This window comes from Canis lupus, chromosome 14 (genome assembly GCF_048164855.1).
Source record: "Canis lupus baileyi chromosome 14, mCanLup2.hap1, whole genome shotgun sequence".
NCBI classification, from domain to species: domain Eukaryota; kingdom Metazoa; phylum Chordata; class Mammalia; order Carnivora; family Canidae; genus Canis; species Canis lupus.
The window spans coordinates 43,290,654-43,314,849 of NC_132851.1; the positions used below are offsets into that span (position 1 = coordinate 43,290,654).

General features: G+C 37.5%; 1 protein-coding gene across 1 annotated transcript; it reads left to right on the forward strand.

Annotated features, from left to right (window-relative positions):
- Positions 1-275: 275 nt before the first annotated feature.
- GUF1 (GTP binding elongation factor GUF1) lies at positions 276-23,614 on the forward strand. Its single transcript, XM_072774920.1, has 17 exons — positions 276-455; positions 1,225-1,336; positions 1,503-1,651; positions 2,118-2,198; positions 3,070-3,147; positions 4,107-4,190; positions 8,519-8,583; positions 9,076-9,279; positions 10,632-10,771; positions 11,930-12,053; positions 12,822-12,954; positions 13,764-13,907; positions 14,802-14,935; positions 18,087-18,188; positions 19,009-19,128; positions 20,962-20,998; positions 21,774-23,614. The coding sequence occupies exons 1-17, from the start codon at positions 291-293 to the stop codon at positions 21,909-21,911; spliced, it is 2,010 nt and encodes a 669-aa protein (XP_072631021.1). The 5' UTR covers positions 276-290; the 3' UTR covers positions 21,912-23,614.
- Positions 23,615-24,196: the final 582 nt, after the last annotated feature.

Genomic DNA, 24,196 nt, shown 5'->3' on the forward strand with positions numbered 1-24,196 from the left:
CCCTCCCGGACGCAGGACCCGGCCTCGGGCCTCGGAGCCGCGCTGCCCTCTCCGCCCCGGGCGAAGCCGACTCCCCGCGCCGCGGCCGGGCCGAGCGCTCCGCCCCGCCTTCCGAGCGGCCTCGCGGGCGGGCGCGCTGACGTCACCACGCGTGCGACGTGCCGACGCCGGGAGCCGCGCGGCGTCTCGCGTGACGCGCCGGGACCCGCCGGACCTTAACCGGGGCGAACGGGCGCGCGATGGCGGCGAGCCGCGTGGAGACCCGCCCCTGAGGCCCGGGAGCGCGCAGCATGTGGACGCCCGCGGGGCGCGGCCGGTGGCACGGGCGCGCGCTCAGGCTGTGGGCGGCGGCGACCGCACGGCGGGGGCCCCCGGAGTCCGGCCCCGCGCCCACCCGGGCGGCTGCTGCCGCGGCCGGGACTCCGCGCAGCCCCGACGGCCCGGCCGACCGCAAGGTGAGCCCCGCGCGACCGCGCCTCGGAGCGGGGCGGCGTTCATTGCGCAGGCGCGACGGGAGGGGGGTTGTCTCTCGGCGGGGGGCGGGGTCTGCCTCGGGGCGGGGCAGGGCGGGGCTTGCGCTGGGCGGGGGCGGGGCCTGTGGGCGGGGCGGGGGCTGGGGGCGGGCCGGGGGCTGGGCTGCGCTCGGGGGCGGGGCCTGGCAGGCTTCGCCGCCTCCTAGAAGCCTGCCGGGATTCCCCTGTCCTGTGGCTTCCGTGCACCGTGTCTGGAGGCGGCCGACGGCGTCCAGGGCGTGGGCAGCGCGGGCTGGGCCCGGGTGTGCTTCGCGCTGTTCCGGGGCATCTCGAGGCCTGGCGCCGGCGAGGGAGGTGAGCAGTTCGTGACGCTGGGCCCAGGAGTAGTCGTGGGCGTGGGTCCTCGTAAAACCCTAAAGAGGATGCCTACAACTAAAAATCTGGAGTTACTTTTTTTTTTTTTTTTTTTTTTTAAGATTTTATTTATTCCTGAAAGAGAGAGAGAGAGAAGCAGATACCCAGGCAGAGGGAGAAGCAGGCTCCTTGCAGGGAGCCCGGCGCAGGACTCGATCCCAGGACCCGGGGTCACGTCCTGGGCCCAAGGCTGATGCTCAACCGCGGAGTCCCCCGGGCTGCCCTATAAATAAAATTATTCCAAGAAGACTATAGGAATGTTCTTGGAATTGGTATACTTGTTTCATATCCCGCAAAATGTATGCTCATAAATGTTTTATTTTTCTTCCCTTTCTAGGAAAAAATCGACATGTCTAGATTCTCTGTTGAAAATACCAGAAATTTCAGCATCATTGCGCATGTGGATCATGGCAAAAGTACTTTGGCTGACCGGCTCCTGGAACTAACAGGTATTTTCATTTTATGTTCTATAGTTAATTGACATCCACGAGTGCTTAATCATCATCTTTACTGTGCCTTTTAAAATTTTGGTTTTGATTTTATATGCAGTGTTGTGTCTTTTTTTTTTTTTTTTTAAGCCCATAGAAATCTCAGTAAGTGTTTTTCTCCTTGTAGGCGCAATTGATAAAACAAAAAATAATAAACAGGTTCTTGATAAGTTGCAAGTGGAACGAGAAAGAGGAATCACTGTTAAAGCACAGACAGCGTCTCTTTTCTATAATTGTGAAGGAAAGCAGTACCTTCTAAATCTCATCGATACACCGGTACATGTAATATTTTGTCTCTATTGTTGAGTCAGCCTTGGATTGATTCTGCAAACAAATCCCTGTTCAGTTTTTGAACTGAGCATTAAACATTTTGCTTTTGGTTTTCTCAGTGTTTTTATGTTTGAGTCAGTTGTTTCACAAGTATTGTCTAAAAAAAAAAAGGTATTAATTTTTTATCAAGGGGATTCAGTAGATTGACCGTAATTCCTCTCCCTAAAAAATTACAGCTCATGGGCAGCCCTGGTGGCTCAGCAGTTTAGCGTCTTCCTTCCGCCCAGGGCAGGATCCTGGAGACCCGGGATCAAGTCCCGCGCCAGGCTCCCTGCAGGAAGCCTGCTTCTCCCTCTGCCTGTGTCTCTCTCTGCCTCTCTGTCTGTGTCTCTCATGATTGAATAAATCTAAGAAAAATCTTAAAAAAAAAATTCAGCTCACTTGAGAAGTATGGATATTTTCTGTTCTTCAGGGCCATGTTGATTTTAGTTACGAGGTATCCAGGTCACTGTCTGCTTGCCAGGGCGTTTTACTTGTGGTGGATGCAAATGAGGTAGGTACTTGCAATTTTATGTGGTGTGACATGCTATTTGGTTGTTTCAAGAAGTTTTCCTAAAAATATATTTTGGAAATAGAATTTTTATGTTTGAAAATAATAAGATTTATTGTATTAGACCAAATCATATGCTTTGGTCCTGTTGATTTCAATTTTATTGCACTGAAGCAGTCTGAGGTTGACTCGTTCATATTTTAAAGACTTTAATCTTCTAGAAGAATGAAGGATTGTTGGAGTATATACTACATTCATCCCACCAAAACCTCAATTTTTGGAGTTCTTAATTTGGGGTTTTAATATTAATTTTTAGCAGAACTTGAAAATGAATATATCGCAGGTCATTTTGGGTGATTTTAAGGTGATTTGGGAAATATTACCGGTAAGGAAATATGTCAGTAACATTACCAAGTTATTTTGTGGTGTGAAGATAACCATAAAAACATATTCAGGAGCTATGATGTACTATTAAAGTAAGTCTTTGATATGTTTCATTTTCTCACAAAGTTTTCATTCAAAACCCAGGGTATTTGTTGTATTAAACCTTCCTTGCTCCTCAGGGAACTGAGGAACAGTCAGTGTCTGCCTTAGGTACATTGGATACGGGGCTCTAAGAACCGTATCACATGACTGTGTCCTTCAGTAGGCTTTCATGACCTTGAGGGCTCATGTTTCACGTCTTTTGTCTCCAGTAACATTTCCTGATATGAAAGGAATTTTCACAAGGAACAATCCGGATTTCTGGGAGTGAGATACCATACTTTTTTTATAACTCTGCTTTTGGTGAAGATGTGTGGAATGGTTTTAAATCCTAGCTTTTGTGATAGATGGTAGAATGCTCATATCGGTACCTTTGTCTTGATTTTTCTAGGGTATTCAAGCCCAAACTGTAGCAAACTTCTTTCTTGCCTTTGAAGCACAGCTGTCGGTAATTCCAGTTATAAACAAGGTAATTCTAATGAGACAATAATACCCTTTAGTATTTTACTTTCTAAAAGTGAATTTAGTGTTTGACTATTAAGTATACTATTTTTTATGTGAGGAATCTTCAACTGCATATTAAATATATTGGTAAGATTTATTTCTTTGAATTGCACGTAATAGAATTGCAACTCAATCTCCTAATCCTTACATGTAGTTGAGAAGATCATCTCCCTGGATTGACATGGAATAATTGAGGGCTATTTGTGGAGGAAAGGAACAACATGCAGGGCAGCCAAAGTACGTTTATTACGCTAAAACACATATAGGAAAAGAAAAAGCCCTTAATTGGGGGGAAATAGTATAACACATGGAACATAACAGTGAAGTCCTAAGCTGAGCACTGTTGATAAACCTTAACTTTTATATTTTAAAATTAACAGTCTTAATTTAAAAATCCACTTTGCAGGATGCTAGGTGGCTCAGTTGGTAAAGCGTCCAGCTCGATCTCAGCTCAGGTCTTGGACTCGGGGTTGTGAGTTCAAGTTCTGAGTTGGGATCTGTTGGGTGTGGAGCCTACTTAAAAAAAATCTGAATTGCATTCAGTTGAATTTTGTTTACATTATTAGAGTTAAGATTAAAAGATGCAAAGTTGCTTATAGGTAGGACAGTTCGCTGTCATAAGTTATATCTAATTTATAAAATCAGTTTATATGATCTTGGTTGATAAATTGTTATTGAACTCTTTTACTACCTTGAGTTGCCAGCTGCGTAAAGTTATTGCATGCTCTGTTGTCTGCCCTCTGTTTTTCAGTGGATGTATTTCTTAAAATTATATTGCCTATGTCTGGATTATCTTAACACTTTTGAAAAGAAAAATAGAGGTATCAGTTATCGTAGGTATGCTCTTAACTATCTCTGAATACTATTAATATGTAATACATCTTTTTTTACTGTATTAACACATAATGAATTTTTTTTTTTAAGATAGATCTGAAGAATGCTGATCCTGAAAGAGTGGAAAAGCAAATTGAAAAAGTGTTTGATATTCCAAGAAATGAATGTATTAAGGTAAAATATCCTCTTTTTTTTGAAGACATATTTACACTTTTAAAAAATCTCAGGGATTGGGATGTCTGGGTGGGTCAGCGGTTGAGCATCTGCCTTTGGATCAGGGTGTGATCCCGGAATCCTGGGATCGGGCCCCACATCAGGCTCCTGCATGGAGCATGATTCTTCCTCTGCCTGTGTCTACCTCTCTCTCTCTGTGTCTCTCATGAATAAATAAATAAAATCCTAAAAAAAAAAATCTCGGGGATTGGCCTCAGTGAAATTTTATAGTATTTGATGGCCCATTGGTATATAAAGTTTTCATAATTTTACAAATATTTACTAATATTTGTAATATTTTACTAATATTTCATTTGATCTTCATCAGAAATCTTTGTTAGGATAGACAGGAATTATTCTTGTGATCCACTTAAAAGAACTAAGGCTCACAAATTTTATCGCCTAAGATTACAGATCTAGTTAGCTAATGTGTCAGGACAAAGAAACAGGTCTTCTACAGCTGATGACAGTATTGCTTGTTACTATTTTGCCTCCATGGAATTACTCCATTCATTCATTCATTCATTCAGTCAAAGATTTATTTTACACACAGTGTGCGCATGAGCAGGGGAGAGGCTGAGAGGAGGGGAAGAGAATCCTACTCCTTGCTGAGCGAGGAGCCTCACTCAGGACTCCATCCCAGGACCCTGAAATCATGACCTGAGCTGGATGCCTAACTAAGTCACTTGGGTGCCCCTGGAAATACTGTTCTTTAAATAGCAGGTTCAAAATAATTTAAAGGCATTTGTATGTATTTGTTTTTGAATTGACAAAGCTTTTTTTTTTTTTTGCAAAAGACCTTGTTATAGTAATAATCTTAAGAAACAATAAATTTTTATTTATATCAAAGTTGGTACTATTTTAAATTGGGATTTTATGTACCTTTCAATGATGATGTAGGTGTTGAATAGCCTGAGCCTTGTGTAGCTGTATGTTTGTATAGAAAGTATGTCAGTGCAACAATACAATGTTCACCTTCCACTTTCCATCTCGTTTGATTTTTGAAGGAGCAAGTTTGAGGTGACGGAGTGATTTTTGTTTGTTTAACCTTAACACGATGGATGATTATATACAACATGGTAGTAACCGAAAAAGCAGTATTTTTTTCTTGGGGATAGATACATACAGAATTCAGTGGTTCTTATTATAAAGAGAAACCTCATAAGGCAGTCCTGGAATTATGGTTTCATAACTTGGGTCATATTAAAGTATAATTAACATTCTGATTTTAATGTATCTTTATAAAATTCATTCAGATACTAATCTGGTATGTGCCAGCTAGGCACACAGCATCAACAGGATAGATGAAGCCCCTGAATCATTGTGTTTATATTCTCCTCAGGGAGGCAGTCATTAAATAAGTAAAGAAAGAAGTAAGTGTAGTAATTATTGAGTAAGAGAGGTGTTAAGAAAATTCATTCAAGAAATTGTGTTTTAGGGGATCCCTGGGTGGCTCAGCGGTTTAGCGCCTGCCTTCGGCCCAGGGCGTGATCCTGGAGTCCCGGGATTGAGTCCCACGTCGGGCTCCCTGCATGGAGCCTGCTTCTCCCTCTGCCTGTGTCTCTGCCCCTCTCTCTCTCTCTCTCTCTATGTCTATCATGAATAAATAAATTAAAAAAAAAGAAAAGAAATTGTAGGTGGAGTATCATAGAAAAAAATCCTTTTTTCTCAGATGCAGAGTATGTTAGGTAGGGCATCTCTGATGAACTGAGACTGAAGAAATGAAGAGTTGGGGGAAACGCATTCCAGGAGGAGGAAAGAGCAAGTGTAAAGGCTTGCATGTTTGGCAAGGTTTGGCACGTTTAAGGAACAGAAAGGAGGCAAGTTAGGTAAGATGGCTTTGTAGAGGTAGGCAGGAATCAAGTCATGCTGAGACTTGCTGTGCTGAGGTTTGTAAACTATTCTAAGATAAAGGATTTTAAAGCAAGTGAGGAAAATAAATTGATCGTTCAGGTGCTTTATAGAGAATTCATTAGGAAAGAATAAGAAGAGCTAGGGGAAGCCAGCTTGCAGTAATAGCTCAGGGGCTGGGGAGGTGGCTAAGTATGTGATGGTGATGTTGCAGAAGTGGGCAAATTTGATGTATATTCGTAGATAGGATAGATTTGCTCGTAGGCTACGTGTAAGGAAGTGATAAAAGAATGAGGTAGCTTTGGATTTAAAGCAAGTAGTTGATAGTAGTAGTTGATACCGATATGAGGAGAAGATACAGGAGAAGACAAAAGCTTTGCTTCGGATGTAATGGGTTTGAAATATCTATTAGACGTCCAAGTAGAGATACTGCGTAAATCTACAATTCAGACATTCATGTAGAGAGTGGGGTCAGAGATAGATATTTAGGAGTTATTAGCCATATATGTGGTATTGAGGTCTTACAGATGAATATCATTTCCTAAGGACGAGTGTAGAGATAAGGTCCAGAAGCCAAACTATGTTCTTATCAGTTTGAGGGTATTTATGAGTAAGAACTTGAGAAGGATCACAGTAGGATTTAGAATAGGAAGTGGACGGATTGAGTATTCAGAGAAGGAATAATTTTCAAATGTAATGGGAGACAGCAAAGAGGTTGTGAATATAAATACAAGTGTATTTATATCTTTTGGGTAAGGGAGTTTGTGATATTTTCTGTTTTCTTAAATGAAATAATAGGTGGAGTCATCAACCAAGAGTGAATTGGCCAAAGGGGGAAATGTGTGATTGAAAGGAAGGTGTTGTGAAATGCCCTACTGAATGATAATGTGAATTTACTATAGGACGCGTCCTGGGAAGTTGGAAGTTTAACTGCATGTTGAGATGCGTGGTCATAAATTCACAAGAAACCAACCAGACCAGTTACTTGATTTTTCTCAGTAATGTTGAACCCTCTGATTATATTGTAGGCCTAAAAAGACACATTGTTGGGGTGCCTGGGTAGCTCAGTTAGGTGTTGCCTTCAGCTAAGGTCATGATCTCGGGGTCCTGGGATTGAGCCCCGCTTTGGGCTCCATGCTCCACAGGGAGTCTGCTTCTCCCTCTCCCTCTGTTCTCACGTGTGCTCGCTCGCTCCCCCCCCTTCTCAAATTAATAAAACCTTAAGAAAAAGACAAAACATAGTTGGAAGCAGTCACGGTTGAGTTTTACCAACCTTAAGATAGGGAGAGAATAGATAGTGGTTGAACAGAGTGATTATAAATAGTGGACCTTGGAGTCTCAGCTGGGAAAGGAGGGGGCAGGGAGCTAATGGATAATGAGAAAAGGTAGTCTATTCAATGGTGTAGACACGGGAACTTAAAAGGATCCTTGCAAAGAAGGTACTAGAGCCTAGAGCAGCGGTTCTCCTTAGAGGGTAGTTTTGCCCCCTAGGAACCATTTGGCACCGTCTGGAGACATTTTCTTTTTCTTTTTTTTTCTTTCTTTTTTTTTTCTTTTTTTTAATTTATTTATGATAGTCACACACACAGAGAGAGAGAGAGGCAGAGACATAGGCAGAAGGAGAAGCAGGCTCCATGCACCGGGAGCCTGACGTGGGATTCGATCCCGGGTCTCCAGGATCGCACCCTGGGCCAAAGGCAGGCACTAAACCGCTGCGCCACCCAGGGATCCCGACATTTTCGTTGTCATTCTGGGGAATGGGTGCTACTGTCGTCTTGTGGGTTGATGACATTCCGTAGATTCTGTTAAACATCCTAAAATGCATGGAACAGTCCCTAAAACAATTATCATCCCAAACCGTCATTAGTGCTGACTTGGGAAACTGATCTAGAGACAGCTTAAAGGTTAAGAGGTAGTTTTTAGGGAATGGGCTTTGAAATGAGGATTTCAGAGGCAATCCAGTTACTAATAACAAAGGTGAGTTGTGTCCTTTTTTTTTTTTTTTTTGAGTCTTCAGGCTCGCTCACGCTCGCTCGCTCTCTGGAGAACGAAAGTAGTAATATGCTTTATAACTATATGTGTACCATGCATGTATATTGTTTATTCTCTTTATATGCAATAATCTTGAGGTTTAGGAAAAATATAAAGTCATACATTGCATACAGAGTTGTAACTGTTACTCAGATTTTTTTTTAACTCTTAGACCACTTTTCATACGGTAATCAGAATACTTTTGTAATTTAATCCAAGAACCATAGACTCCTCTACTGTAATGGAAGAGTTTTGTCAGTGTTATTATATGGTTTGTGCTTCTTTTTACTGCTTTCTTCAAATTAATGACTGTTAGAATTCTTTCTTTTTTTCTAATTATAAAGCTCAGTCACCTGAATAGAAAAATAGTCTTTAAATGCTTATTTTTTTTGTGTATTCTTTTTTAGATTTCTGCGAAACTTGGAACAAATGTTGAAAGAGTTCTTCAGGCAGTCATTGAAAGAATACCCCCGTGAGTACTTTGCTGTTTTTCTACTGTTTGTCTTTAGCAGACAAAGGCCATCAGTCTGATCTGTAATTTTAGATTAGATCATTCTTGTGAGTGAAAATACAGTCTTTTTTTACTTTTAGTAATAAATAGAAATCAAGTACAGTACAGAAAAAGAAAGCAAACAAGGGTGGTAAGGATGGATCTCTTCCTAATAATCCTTGAATATGGAGACTTGAATACATTAGCAATTACTGTGTTTTAATACTGAATCAATGTATTTCATCAGTTTCGTAGATCTTAAAAGTCATTTATTTAACACTCAAGATTGAATTAAAACTAATATAAAAATAGGCATTATACTTCATAGGAAGATCTTTTTATTTTGGCTGTCAGTTATCAGCCTTTTTCAGGTACTAGAATAAATTAAGCATAACATTTGAATTTAAAAATAAGCATTTTATTAAGATTTTAATTTATCATGTATATATTTTCTTCTCACTTATTTTTAAATAGTCCCAAAGTGCATCGCAAAAATTCTCTGAAAGCCTTGGTATTTGATTCCACCTTTGACCAGTATAGGGGTGTGATAGCCAATGTAGCATTATTTGATGGAATGGTTTCCAAAGGAGATAAAATTGTATCTGCACATACTAAAAAGACATATGAAGTTAATGAAGTAGGAGTTCTGAATCCTAATGAGCAGCCAACACATAAACTGTAAGTAATCTGCAGTAGTAATTAAAATACCTTTGTGTGTGTTTCTACCTCTGCCTTTCTCAGCTTGCTGTGCTTAGGGTGATCCCAGTTGGGTGACTCAGAAAAAACCCAAATGGATTCTTTAATGAGACTAAATATTAAATGCTCTTGCAAAAGGAATCTCATGTGAAGGACGGTATAAATTTGATATATTTTTATTCCTTTTGACTAGTCATAACAAATTTAATGATCTGGTGCACACTGGGCCCTATATTGATGTATTTGAAGAGACCGTGAAAGAGAGAGTTCTCTTCACCCATATCCGTACTATACTGGGCATCAGTTTGGTATTTGATTTTTTATAAGTATATTTATATGTATTTATAAGTACATTATAAGTAGATCATTCGATGTAAAAGTGAAGAAAAATTCGGTAATTTTTCCTTTAGTATGGGAAGACTTTGACTAACTAGAATCCATGGTTAGGAAGGTAGTGTGCGTTGGAAAAACTGAATTCTGAATTTGTTAACGAATATTTGAGTGCCTACTCCAGCATTACACCAGGTACTGAGGAATTTAATCACCTGGCACGTACGTGGGGCAACCTAAGGTCTTTGTTTCCTCATAGGTGAAAACCAAGGTAGTGAATCAGGCGACTGTGTAGGTCACACTTGATAGTTTAATGTCTAAAACTAGCACTATTTTGCTCATTGCATTTTTTATTTGAGGCATTAAGTCTATTTTAATTTTACTCAAATATTTCTTATCTGTGTTCCATCATGTAGATCATGTATTGACAGTTATCGTATCTTCACTTAAGATTCTGATATCCTAAATGTTGTTTGTTACTATGTAGGAAATTTGCTTTAAAACCAACAACAAAAACTAAGCTAAAACTCTGAAATTTTCAGATGTGCTCTTTTCCTAAGGAGAATTAAATTGGTTTCAGATTCATTTAGAGTTCACACTTCTCTGCTTGGTTAAAAATCTTTTTTTTTTTTTTAAGTGCATCAATGACACAATTCATTAATAAAATAGTGTTTTACAGTACAAGAAATATCTTATGTTTCTGCACTTAGTTTCACTATGTTTCTATTATATTTTAGAAGCTGTTATTTAATTTGCAAAGGCAGGCAGAGTCCTGAAGAAGGCCATAGGCTTGTGTGGGAGAGGTCTTTGATAATGGATTGTAAGGCATGGTCATGATCTTTTACTGACCGTTTAGCGTTAAGAATTGATAGGAAGCACTTACTCTGAATTAGATGAGGTTTTATTTGGAAAATGTTATAATTTCCAGGAAAGGTAGAGCTAATTGTGAGTATGCACTTGAAACATTAAAGCAGTAAATATTTCCATATAATAATTTTATTTAGATATGCAGGACAGGTGGGCTATCTGATTGCTGGGATGAAAGATGTCACTGAAGCACAAATAGGAGATACATTATATTTACATAAACAACCAGTGGAGCCCTTGCCTGGGTTTAAATCCGCGAAACCAATGGTATTTGCAGGTGAGGAGCTCACAAATTCAAGGATGAGGGACAATTTATTCTGTAAATTGAAATAATAATTACCAGAAATAATCGTTTTCAATAACAGCTAATTCCAGAATACTCTTTTTGTTTTCATTTTTTGAGTGCTATTTATGTGTCAATTTCATATGTATATTGAAGCTTTATGTGGGAGATCATTTCCTACACTTTTTTTTTCTTTTAGGACTTCTTGGAAAATATGGGCTCTCTGATATGTAAAAGAACATAGTGACATGGATTTCCTTTTTGTTTCCCTGGGGGTGTAGGCCATTGCATTTGGAATATTTCTTGAGTTAGCATGCATTCATGACTAATTCTCAGGAGACATTTATTGCTGCCTTCCTGTTAGTTGGACTTCCTTTAACATTGTATAGTACCAGTGTAAGCGGCAGAGGACGGTGCGTCTCCTCCGGTGCAGGACTTCACAGCCTTTCGCTTCTGTGTGGTGTGATACATACTTGAGGAAGGAAGGCCTGATCGGAGGTCATCAGGTTACTCCGTGCTGGTATCCAGCACCTGCTTTTCTCCCCTTGTATCTGTCCCTGGGAATTAGGAAGTTTGTCTTTGATTAGGCAAAGCCAATCATTTGGATTTTGGAGGATTTGAGAGATGAGGACTTGAGGATCAGATGAAAAAGGATCTGATGAATCACTAACTTGATGGTTTTTGTCAATGAATTGAGAAAAGCAAAACATATCTTTGATTTTAATAGATTATCTGCCGTACAGAGTGAAGGGTTCAGTGTAGTTTTCATTTCTAGTTCCGCTTTTCATCTCAGGGAATTTCATTTGTGGTTGTGGGATGTCTTCAACTTTTGTTTCTTGAAATAATGCATTTTTCTAATAGGCCTAATTCCGTGGTTCTTTTTTATTTTTCTTATATTTTTGCAAAAGGATAAAAACATCACTTGGAGTGTGAATACAGTTGTAAATTCATTAAGGCTTTAAAACTTGCAATATACTTTGAAGCCAGTGTAACTTAATATTCAGGTTTTCTTAGTAAACCAATTATTGCGGTCGTTGTAATATAGGGAAGTAATTTAAAAGCTAAATGTTTAATTTTGGTCTTGGAAGCATTATATATTCGGTTTTTAGGCAGATTTTCACATGTGATAATTAGAAATTATTGTGTTCTCAGGAATGTATCCTATAGACCAATCTGAATATAATAACTTGAAGAGTGCTGTAGAAAAACTGACTATAAATGATTCCAGTGTGACAGTTCATCGCGATAGTAGCCTTGCCTTAGGTGCTGGCTGGAGGTAAGATTCTTTTACCCTCCCTGTAGGACCAAATTTTTATTGAAAAGTGAAATTTAAGTGGTTCGTTGTTCCTGAATATTTGGTTAGTGTAAAGCACACCAAAACAAACGTCTGCCTGTTTCATACTCTATTCATGTTCTATGGAAAAGCTTTACAGCAGTTTTAAGTAGAACTCCAAAAGAAGTTTTTTTTTTTTTTTTTTTTAATTTTGAATCTTATTTAATGAAGTTTTGCTAGCATTTAATTATTATTATTTTAAAGATTTTATTTATTCATGAGACAGAGAGAGAGGCAGGGACACAGGCAGAGGGAGAAGCAGGCTCCCTGTGGGGAGCCCAGCATGGGACTCAATCCCGGGACCCTGGGGTCACACCCCGGGATGAAGGTGGTGCTAAACCGCTGAGCCACCCGGGCTGCCTAGCATTTAATTATGACGTGAATTGCTTGAATGACTTTTTGTTTTTATTTGGATTTTTAAAAGATTTTATTTAGTTGAGAGAGACAGCGAGAGAGCATGAGCAGCAGTCAGGGAGGGGGTAGAAATAGACTCCTCGCTGAGCCAGGAGCCCCATTTGGTCCCAGGGGGGCACCATCATGACCTGAGCTGAATGAGGCAAACGCTTAACCGACTACGCCACCGAGGTGCCCAGACTTTTTTTATTTGGAATGACTTAATCCCACCCCTCCCCACAAAGTAACACTATGTTCATCAAAGAAACCAGGGCCCATGAAATATACATTTTGGAGTTTGACGTTTTCTCCCCCCAGGTTGGGATTTCTTGGACTTTTGCATATGGAAGTTTTCAACCAGCGACTGGAGCAAGAATATAATGCTTCTGTAATTTTGACAACCCCTACTGTTCCATATAAAGCTGTTCTTTCATCAGCAAAATTGATAAAGGTACTGTTGTCAACCAACATACAAGGGAAAACCAAAAAGTGTGTGTGTGTGTGTATGTATGCAAAATGCAAGAGAAACTTTTATACACCATTAACTTAGTTATTACATGAAATATTTCTTGATTAGTAGCATTGAATTGAATTACTTTATGAATAATAATGGAGAAGCCACTTGAGAACTAATTAATGCAGTATTTTTCTTAACCTGATAGAAACCTGTATATTGTCAAAACTAACCTGTTACTGAGAATAAAAAAACAGAATTAGTAATTAAAATGCTGTTCTAAACCCAGTACAAAAATGAAGAATATAATTTTGGTCATAAATAATTTATCTTACGAAAAGTGAAGCAGTCATTGCTACCTGGATATAGGAAATTTCAAATTTCAAGCTAATGACAGAGACAGTATTGTATTGCATCTGAATTGCAGTGAATTCAGTTTAAACAAATTTTAACTTTAACATCTAAATATTTTCTATCAAAGTTAACTTAGGAAACTATGCTAATGCCCTATAAAAGGCAGATTAAAATGTCCTTTTACGTATTTTTTTCTGAGTGGTACATGAGATGTGTTTAGTAAATGTCCAGCAGATGTTATTTAATAAAATTGCTATTAAGTGGTTATAGTTGTATGGTTTTTAAAATATAAGCTTGTTAAGATAATAGTCTAACCTTTAGGAATTCTTTTGTTTTTATTCAACAGATGCAATTATTATAAATTCTAATATTTACTATAAATTAAAAGCCAATTTTAAAACAGGGTAATTAAGTTTTTTTTTTAAGCTTTTGATGATTTTTCTTATTTTTAGGAATACAGAGAAAAGGAAATTACGATCATCAATCCTGCACAATTCCCTGATAAATCAAAAGTTACAGAATATTTGGAGCCGGTTGTTTTGGGTACCATCATCACACCAGATGAATATATTGGAAAAGTAATGATGCTTTGCCAGGTATAAGTGTAATACAATTTAATATAAAAGTAAATTTTAGTTCCAACAGTGGTTTCCCACTGAGGTTTTGAAAGTTTTCTCTCTGTAAAGCACATTAAATTTGTAAGAAGTTTCCATAAAGATCTACGTCTACACACGTGTATATTTATTATATGAAATAGATACTTTTAAAATCAGTTTGAGTTTAATAAGAAAAATAGAACCAGAATTTTTATCATCTGTGTTAATTTACTGAGTTGACATGTTAGCCCAAAGAAAAGTTTGATGCTTATTTGTACTGACTAGCTAAAAGAATGATTTTTTTGGAATTGAAGATAGTTTTAAAGATAACTGTAATATTTGAGACTTTTGACTAAAGGGTGGATATTCTCCCTTTTGTCTTAGTTTTGCCATGATGTAATAAATGACTTAATCCACAAATCATCCTCAAAACTATTTGAAATATTCCGATGCATATAGGAAAGAACTGTTAAGTGAGTATTAGTGGATTTGCATTTTAATTCTGTAATCACAAACTAGAAAACTTTGGCCATTTACTTAATATCTTCGGACCTAAGTATTTGTAAAACAAGAAATTAGAACTTTGACATTATCTGTAATTGTATTTGGTTTATCATTAAATACTATATAATTTAAAAAAGATAAAATTGTTAAAGATAAAAGATTTAAAGCTTTGTTATTAAATATGTTACAATTGAAGTATGAAATAGTTCTCTCTGTATTACAAGTATTGTCTGCAAGTTCTTAGTAGACCAGTAAATATTCCTTCATTTTGCCCACTCTTTATTAGGATCTGTAAGGGAATTTTTAAGTTGGTAATTGACAGCTTTCTATGTTCATTATAAATCATTTAAATAGGTTCATCATTAAGTACACTTTTTTTTTCTTTTTTAGGCTCGAAGAGCAGTTCAGAAGAATATGATGTATATTGATCAAAATAGAGTTATGCTTAAATACCTCTTCCCTTTGAATGAAATTGTGGTGGATTTTTATGATTCCTTGAAATCCCTGTCTTCTGGATATGCTAGGTAAAATTTAACAAGAAGTTCAGATACTTGGACAATTCTTTTGAAATATTGACCAACATGAGTATACTAATTCTCAGCTCATTTAATAATCTCTGTTCTCTTAAAAATAGTAGAGAAACAACTCTAAGGATAGAAAGGCTTAGAACAACCTTGTAAGTGTTAGAGTGTTCATAATTTGCTTTGGAAGAACAAGCTTCTTCAACTCATCAAACCATTACCCTTTTTTTTTTTTTTAAGAATTTATTTACTTCTTCATGAGAGACACACACAGAGAGGCAGAGACACAGGCAGAGGGAGAACAGGCTCCATGCAGGGAGCCTGACGTGGGACTCGATCCCGGGTCTCCAGGATCACGCCCTGGGCTGAAGGTGGCGCTAAACCGCTGAGCCACCTGGCTGCCCCTTAACCCTTCTTTTAATAAAAAAGTTATAGTGTCTTCTTCATGAAAGAGTATACTCCCCTGTTAAAAATTATATGTGATTTCAGAAAGCTGCTGTGGTCTCAGTGGCACATTTGAAATGTATTTGTGCTTCTGTATTCCTAGGAGCACCAGAATATATTTGGAAAACAGATGTACATATTTAGTCTGTAAAAAATGTGAGGTGTGCCCCTGGATCTGTGAGCACTTTAATACCTTGATCTTCTCCAGAATAAGTGGTCCACATTATGAAAACCAGGAGTACATGGGGGGAACTGCCTGATAGAAGTGGAGGAAGGTGTAATACTAAGTAACAACTCAAAACAGCATTTGGGGAGTATTTTATGTTGGGATAAATAACTCTAGCTGCCCACAGTGTCCTAAAATCTTACGTTAATGGATAGCATATATTAGAATATAAAGAAAATATGAAATATGCTGGGGAAGTAGATGGGAAAATGACCATTCCCATCTATAAAATACACGTGCATCTGCACACATGTGCAGGCATATTTAATATTAATATTCAAAGAAAAATTCCGGTGTTCAGAGACTGGGCTACAGTGACCTGGAAATTCAGCTTTATAAAATGAGCTTTATAATGAAAGAGTCATCCTAACTGTTTACAAAGGAGTATCCTTTGTGTTTGTGTTGAGGAATTAGTTTTTCTACTTTGTCACCCCTTTTTTTTTCTCCCATGTCTTCTTTCCGATAACGTAAGCAAATAAGTGGCAGTGGGATTTAGAGGAAGATGAATTGTTGTTAAAAAGCAGTTGTAGGGGATCCCTGGGTGGTGCAGCGGTTTGGCACCTGCCTTTGGCCCAGGGCGCGATCCTGGAGACAAGGGATCGAATCCCACGTCGGGCTCCCGGTGCATGGAGCCTGCTTCTCCCTCTGCCTGTGTCTCTGCCTCTCTCTCTCTCTCTCTCTGTGACTATCATAAATAAATAAAAATTAAAAAAAAATTTAAAAAAAAAGCAGTTGTAGTTGAAAGAACAATGACTAAGCTAAATGTTTACAAACATTTGTAACCAAGTCTGTCAGTCATATTCGCATTTAGATACCACTTTATGAATTAAGTGGTCCTAAAATCTTTTAGCTTAGAAACTTAAGAGTACTTCAGAGTAAATGAGAGAGCATGCTTAAGTTTGAACTCTGTAACAATAAAAGAATGCCAGCTTCCAGGATTAATGTGATTCTTATGTTCAGGATGGATCTTTCTGTTAAGTAGTCAGTTCCTAACTTAATAAAAATGCATCATAGTCTGTGGCCATAGTCAGCCTTCCTGGACTGAGATAAGGAACATTTTCTCTTAGACCAAGTTTCAAGACTCTTGTGCTGCTGGGTCAGAAGTTTGATGGAGCTGTTTGTCCTTAAACCCCCAGGTAGCCTTTCAGACTCCTAAATGTGTTTCCTGCATTCCTCAATGTGTTGTACACTGGAATGAATAACTTTTGAATGAGCTTAGGTTTCCATTTAGCCAGCTTGGAAACACAGACAACATTTGTATAATGGTTTCCTTTGAAAAAAATGAGTGAAGAAATTCTAAAATTTTGGAGCACACAAGATTTTAACATTGTCAACAGGTGAAATCTAGGTCCTATGTGTAGATTTTATCTTCGTGTTCTGCGTAGTACTTAAGATATCTTTCATATAGTAAATTCTAATGTTTGTTGGAAGAAAGAAAGGATTTTAGCAAAACTTTAGGTAGGCTGGCTTTAAAGAGTATTAGTATCAACTTGTGACCTTCCTGCTATAAAAGCTTAGAAACCAAACATTTCCAGCTCTAGGCATCAGGGTTTTTTTTTTTGTTGTTCTTTTTTTTAAAAAATATTTTATTTATTCATGAGAGAAACAGAGAGGCAGAGACAGAGTCAGACGGAGACACAGGCTCCAATGTGGGACTCGATCCCAGGACCCTGGGGTCACGACCTGGGCTGAAGGCAGCTGCTCAACCACGGAGCCACCCAGGTGCTCTGGCATCAGTTTGTTTTAAAATTTAAGACAATTTAGGCCATACATGTCTAATCCATAATTGAAAAAACATGTAAGCATGAAGTTTTCCTTCTCACTAGACTTCAGTTTTGTAAGTTAAACCTGTTTTGATTAGCATTCTAAGCTTTGACTATATTGTTTAATAGCTGATGCTAATGAAGTGCTATTTGCTTGTGAGGCTGTGTTCTGAACACTTTTTTTGTATCAGGTACTGTTTCAGTGCTTTACATGTATTCACTCATTTCATCCCCAAAAAAGCTCTGTGAAGATTCAAACTGAAGAGTAGTAGGTGAAATCCGAAAGTCTTATTTATAGTGACCCTTTAACAGGGCATAGTATTTATTTAACTGGTAATAGAAAGCTAAACAGAAGCCCACACGTAATCTCTGCGAATGAGCTATGAATATATGCTGTTGTCTACAGCCCGCCAGTTCTTGGGAGGAAACATTGGGAAGAAGGTGACATTTGTCTTCAGTGTCCCATTTTCCTAGACTTGCTTACCATTTTATTTTCCTCTTGCTTTTGCCTTTCATTTCATAAATGTAAAACGTTGAGGGACTTCCTCACTGTGGTCATCTAGATCTGTTCATGTGAAATGTATATTTAATATTTTGATAGAAAGTTGTATCTTTGGGTGGGGGGGTATGGGAATGGGTAGAAAAAATCTACTTTGCAAAGAAAAATAATAGTCTCTTGGGAAGTATGTTTATCTATCACTTGGATGTTTTTCCTTGTTAGTTTTGATTATGAAGATGCAGGCTACCAGACTGCAGAGCTTGTAAAAATGGATATTCTACTGAATGGAAATATTGTAGAGGAGCTAGTGACTATTGTACACAAGTAAGTTGAATAGAAACTAATCATGGAATGTGAAAGGAACCAGTTTTGACATGTTTTTATTTAATCATTGCTTGCTTATTTTTATTTGAGAGCTACAGTTTAAACACTTAAAAGTAATTAAATTTCCTTGTGCTAGTTTTTCCTTCCATTCTTTTCCCATGCTTCTCTTTCCAAACTGTTAAATATGAAAGAATAGAATTATAATAGCCAAAAAGAATAATGTCATGGAAAGAAATGTTTCCCACATCAGGGTAAGGCAAAGTAGAAGAAATGGTTTTAAACTTTGTGTTAGATTTAAAATTGAAAACAAAAAAAAATTTTATATTCATAAATTGATAATGAAAAATATAATATCCTACATATTCAACAAATAGATTGATAAAAATAAATAATGGAGCACCTATTTAATAATCTTAAGGTATTAAAATTATATTGTACAGTAATATTAATGACATTAAAATGCCTATTCAATAAAAAATAGACATATGCTATGATTCAAACTGTAAATAACAAACTTATGCAGGAAAGTAACTGGAAGGACATATATATGTTTAACACACATTCTAAAATGTTTAACATTGGCTTTCTATGGTGAGGGGAAAGGTAGCAAGAATGGTTTGTTTTCCTACATTTCCTGTAATAGGTATATTTTTACAATCAGAAAAGTCATGATTCAAAGTAAGGGATATTTATGGCAGTTGAGTTCCCATTTGAACCTCTTTAAGAAATCACCTTTACATCTATTATGTGTATGTACTAGAAAAATACTGTAAATATTTGTATTTAGGATATGTGTAAATAGTTACATTTTCTCTCTCAGAGACAAAGCACACTCTGTTGGCAAAGTCATATGTGAACGTCTTAAGGATTCTCTTCCTAGGCAGCTGTTTGAGATAGCAATTCAAGCTGCTATTGGAAGTAAAATCATTGCAAGAGAAACGTGAGTTGAAATTTATTTTTGTTTTCTGTTTTAGAATAAATGGTTGGAAATGATAGGAGTAGAACTATATTATGAAGTGTGATATTAAAAAATTTAACTTCACATTGGTTTAAGCCTTATTCCTACTTGTAGAAACACTAATCTGATTTTAATTCCACTTAAGTGATAATTGTTATTTACTTAAACTGCACTGTTATTTTAATAATATATTAAAATATAAAATATTTTATATTAAAATATAAATTATTTTAATAATTGTTATTTACTTAAATTACACTGAGTGGTATTTTTTAGAATTATTGATATAATGGACATGGGTTTGAAGAATTGCTTTATTTCCACTCATTTTATTTCATGACCACTGAATTTCCTAGGTAAGTATAGCTAATAGCAACTGAAACTTTTTAAGCTTTAGAAAAAACTTTTGGAGCTACTCTTCCAAAAGACAAAACTAAATTAGTTATTTTTTTTAAAGATTTTATTTGTTTATCAGAGAGGGAGCACAAGCTGGAAGAGCTTCAGGCAGAGGAAAAGGCTCCCCGCTGAGCAGGACCCCAGGGTCATGACCTGAGCCTAACTTTTGATCAGCTGAGCCATCCAAGGGCCCCTAAATTACGATTTTTACTTAAAGCACTTAATATCACTTCTCAGAAGTAGCCAAATTAGAAATCGGAAAGATGACGGGCAGAGGAATGCTAATATGTTGAGCTTTGCATTGTACATTGATTGTGTGACATATAGTAGAAATAGAAGATAGGCTGATTCAAGTAGGACCCTGGTCTTTTTTATGAGAGATGTGATATGTATAAATCAGAACACAAGCTGCTCTACCGGTAACAGTTAAGTGCAGGAAATACCTTGTATCATGTTTCCTTGATTTCTGGGAAGTCGGAAGTGTTCCTTTGCTGGAAACTGCCATTTAGTGTAGTTTAAACCCAAACCTACACGTATCAGTAACGGTGAAATTACAACCACCGTTTTTACATAGTTTTGGAATAAATTTTATGCCTATGTTTGCAGTGACTTTCATTTCTTAGCACGATTTTGCTTTAGTTAATGGTTTTGAGTTGCATGAATATCCAGAGCTTAGGCAGACTGGAACGGATCACCAGGGAACATCCTGGAAGGTGCAGTTGAAAGTAGCAAATGACTCTAACCTCAGCGTGTGGAGGTAGAAGAATCCTTACAGAAAAAAAATAGATTTTTATCTTTTCTTATGGAATACATATAAAAGGAACTTTTTTCAAATTTCTTCCAAATTTCTTAGAAACACCCATAGAAATAGATTAGCTTGCATTTGCTTGGTGGATTTGTTAGAATTATTTCATATGCCCTGAAAAGGGTTTTACAAAAGTAATACATTATTTCCCAGTCAGTCTTTTTTTTTTTTTTTTTTTCCCAGTCAGTCTTAATGCATATTTGGTAGAGCTGGTAATGTGATGATAACCGTGTTTAAACTTTTTGGAAGTAGTAGTGAGTGGTAGGAACAGTTTTAGGCTGAGCCAGACATGACCTTGTATAATTCTTAAAATTAAGATCATACTATTGAATTTGGCCTAATCAAGACTACCCACAAGCCTTGACCTTTTTTTATTCTTAAATTTATGTTGATATTCATGTTGAATTCATTTTCTCTTTTATGTCAAATACATGAAAATAGATACAAGAGCATTTGAGCTACCTAATTATTTGTTTATATCCGTTTTACTCAGTATGGCATGATCATTTAAATCTTTAGTAAAGTGGAAATTGTTTTTGAAAATAAAATTCTTTTAAAGAGTGTTGAAATTATGTAATTTTTATGTAAATCTCTTTTTTTTTTTTTTTTTACAGTGTGAAAGCCTATAGGAAAAACGTTTTGGCAAAATGTGTATGTATTCTACTTTGTAATAATATATTTATTTCAAGAGTTTAAAATCAAAGGGTGCATAAATAAATCGGTTTCCATGTTTTTTTTTTTTTTAAATAACCATTTCATCTCTAGTTTTCTTTTGAATAGGTAAATCTCAGCTTGGCTGATAACATACTCATTTTGATAAATTCTTGTTTTTCCATCTTTATAAAAATGTCCTTATATGAAGTACTACCCAGTGAAGTATAATGGTTACGACCAGGATAACATGTGTCATTGATGTAATTTATGAGGAGACATTTTGAAGACAATGACTGTGTCTTAAGTGTGAAGAGTATGGCAGTTTGAAATCCACCTCTCCTACGTTGCTTTGTTGAATTTGTGGTCTCATAGTTCTTAACTCACTTATGAGAAATAAATGGTAGATGCTTTTTCTAAATCTTTATTGTAGGGACTGGCACACTTAGGGCTGTGTGAGTTTATTAGTCTATAGCTACATAATCCAGAATCTTAAGACTGGAATCAGTAAGAAGATTGATAATTCTTTTTGACATGATAACATGTCATGGGGTTTCCTCGTGATCTACCTCTCCACCCAAAAAATAAAAGTCTTTATCATTCTTTGAGAAGATGTTAAATTATGATCTGCTCTGGAGGAGGTTAGAAAGGTGACTTTGCAGACGTCTGCCTCGTGGGTAATAATTGTAAGGTCATTATAATCGTATTATGTCTCTTACATGATTAATTTTCTGTGGAGTGATTTGGACTTCCAATTTTTAAAAATATTTTTCAGTATGGTGGTGATATTACCCGAAAAATGAAACTTTTGAAGAGACAAGCAGAAGGAAAGAAAAAACTGAGGAAAATTGGCAACATTGAAGTTCCAAAAGATGCTTTTATAAAAGTCCTGAGAACACAATCTGATAAATAATTGTGGGGAAAAAAATGAATTTTCATAAATTAAAACTTGTGTATCTTTTCATTTTACTTAGTAATCTATATGTTGACAACAGAATGAAAAGTATAAAATTTGTTGGTTTCAGTATTTTTAGGTTTAAATAATCAATTAGCTCTTTGAAAAGGAAGAGGTGGCAGGATATGAGCTTGGATTCTGAAACCATATTGCCTGGTTTTAAATTTCTATTCCAATCACTCCCCAAGGTAAATTATTACTTTACTCCTTAGTGAAATCAGGATTATACTGTAATTTACCTCCCAAGGCTGCTGTGAAGATTGTATCAGGTAGTATGTTTAAAATACTCAGAAGAGGGCAGCCCAGGTGGCTCAGTGGTTTAGCGCCACCTTCAGCCCAGGGCCTGATCCTGGAGACCCGGGATCGAGTCCCACGTCAGGATCCCTGCGTGGAGCTTGTTTCTCCCTCTGCCTGTGTCTCTGCCCCCCTCCCCCCCTCTCTTTGTCTCTCTTTGTGTCTCTCATGGATAAATAAAATCTTTAAAAAAATAAATACTCTGAAGAGTATGACACAATAGTAAGTGCTGAGTGAATTTTAACTATTTTGTTTTCACACATTTTTTTTCTTACACTAAGAGGCTCAGCATACTTAAGATTCTATCTAGTTCAAGCCTAAGATAAAGTATTTTCAAAATCATCTTAAGTATCAGTTTGTTGTTAGCTGGATAAAATCAGATTTATAGGGAGTCAGTGATTTTTTTTTAAAGATTTTATTCCAGAGAGACACAGAGAGGCACGCCCGGGCTGATCACGTGCTGGGCTGAAGGCAGACGCTCAACCACTGAGCCCCCCAGGTGCCTCACGAGTCAGTTATTAAAGTCAAATACCATACTAGCTGGACATGTGCTGTCTAGTTTTTGTTTAAATTTTTATAAATGTCTGAAAGAGTTTATTATATTCACATCTAAATTAAGGATAGGGGCTGTCTTAATTTTGATAATTAAGGTACATTTGGTGCAAAGTGATAGGTGTCTGGTATTAGCAGCAGCTGTTATTAATGGCAGTTTAATAATTATTTCCAGATGTTGTAATTGAGACTGAGCTTTAAGTATTAAGTTACTTGATATCACACAACCCGTAAATGGCTGTCATGTTTCAAAGCATGTATGTACTCTTCACTCCATTCACCCGGTTAGTGAACAAACCAGATGGCAGGTTGTATTACCAGAAGATACGTAATTTAGCCATTGAATTTTGTCCTCTACCTTGAATGAATTAAGTAAATGTCTTTTAGAGATAAGATTATCAATGCATTTTTAAAAAAATATTTGTGAGAGACACAGGCAGAGGGAGAAGCAGGCTCTGTACAGGGAGCCGGATGTGGGACTCGATCCCAGGTCCCTGGGACCACACCCTGAGCCGAAAGCAGATGCTCAATCCCTGAGCCGCCCAGGCTTCCCTACAATGCATTTTATACAAAGGTAATTACATTGTGAATATTGTAACTATAAGATAGTGGGATTTACTTAAAATTGTGTACAGAAGGGGCTCCTGAGTGGTGGTTAAGTGGTGAAGTGTCTGCCTTCAGCTCAGGTCATGATCCCAGGACCCCGGGATCAAGCTCCACATCAGGCTCCCTGAGCCTGCTTCGCCCTCTCCCTGCCGCTCCCCCTGCTTGTGCGCGTGCTGTGTCAAATAAATAAATAAAATCTTTGAAAAAAATTGTGTTAACCCGTGATTTCATCCTACCTCTGATCTCGGGTACCTTCCCTATCCCCCCCTAGCTGTAATAGTTAAAATAGGAGATTTCATAACAATATTTGTATTTTGTGTGGTATATTTGAAACCAGAAGAGCATTTACAGATCACGTCTAAGACAGGATGTTCTGTTCTGTGACTGTCAGGAGAGGGTTGTAGTTGGTACCTGGCACTAAGTATGGACCACGTTTCTGCTGTTAAAGCTTTGTGCTCTATTAGCGTGTGTAGAATTGGGACAGATTTAGTTCTCTTTCCTTTATCCTGACTTTGTAGGAAGCAGTTTTACTTGTAGTGATAAATGTAGTTTTCAGACTTTGTAGTAGGAGTTTAAGTTCTCCCCCTGAACCACGCTCCCAGACAGATGATTTTCATGATTTAGAGTTGTGTGCTAAGTATATTCCCCGAGGACCAATACTAACACTTTTGCCAACACTACAGTAATTTACACGAGGACCCGAGTAGCCACCACTTCTGGGGTGTATACCACGTGACAGCCGCCGTCCTGAGCTCCCAGGCGTCAAGGTACCACCACCATCTGTCACCTGG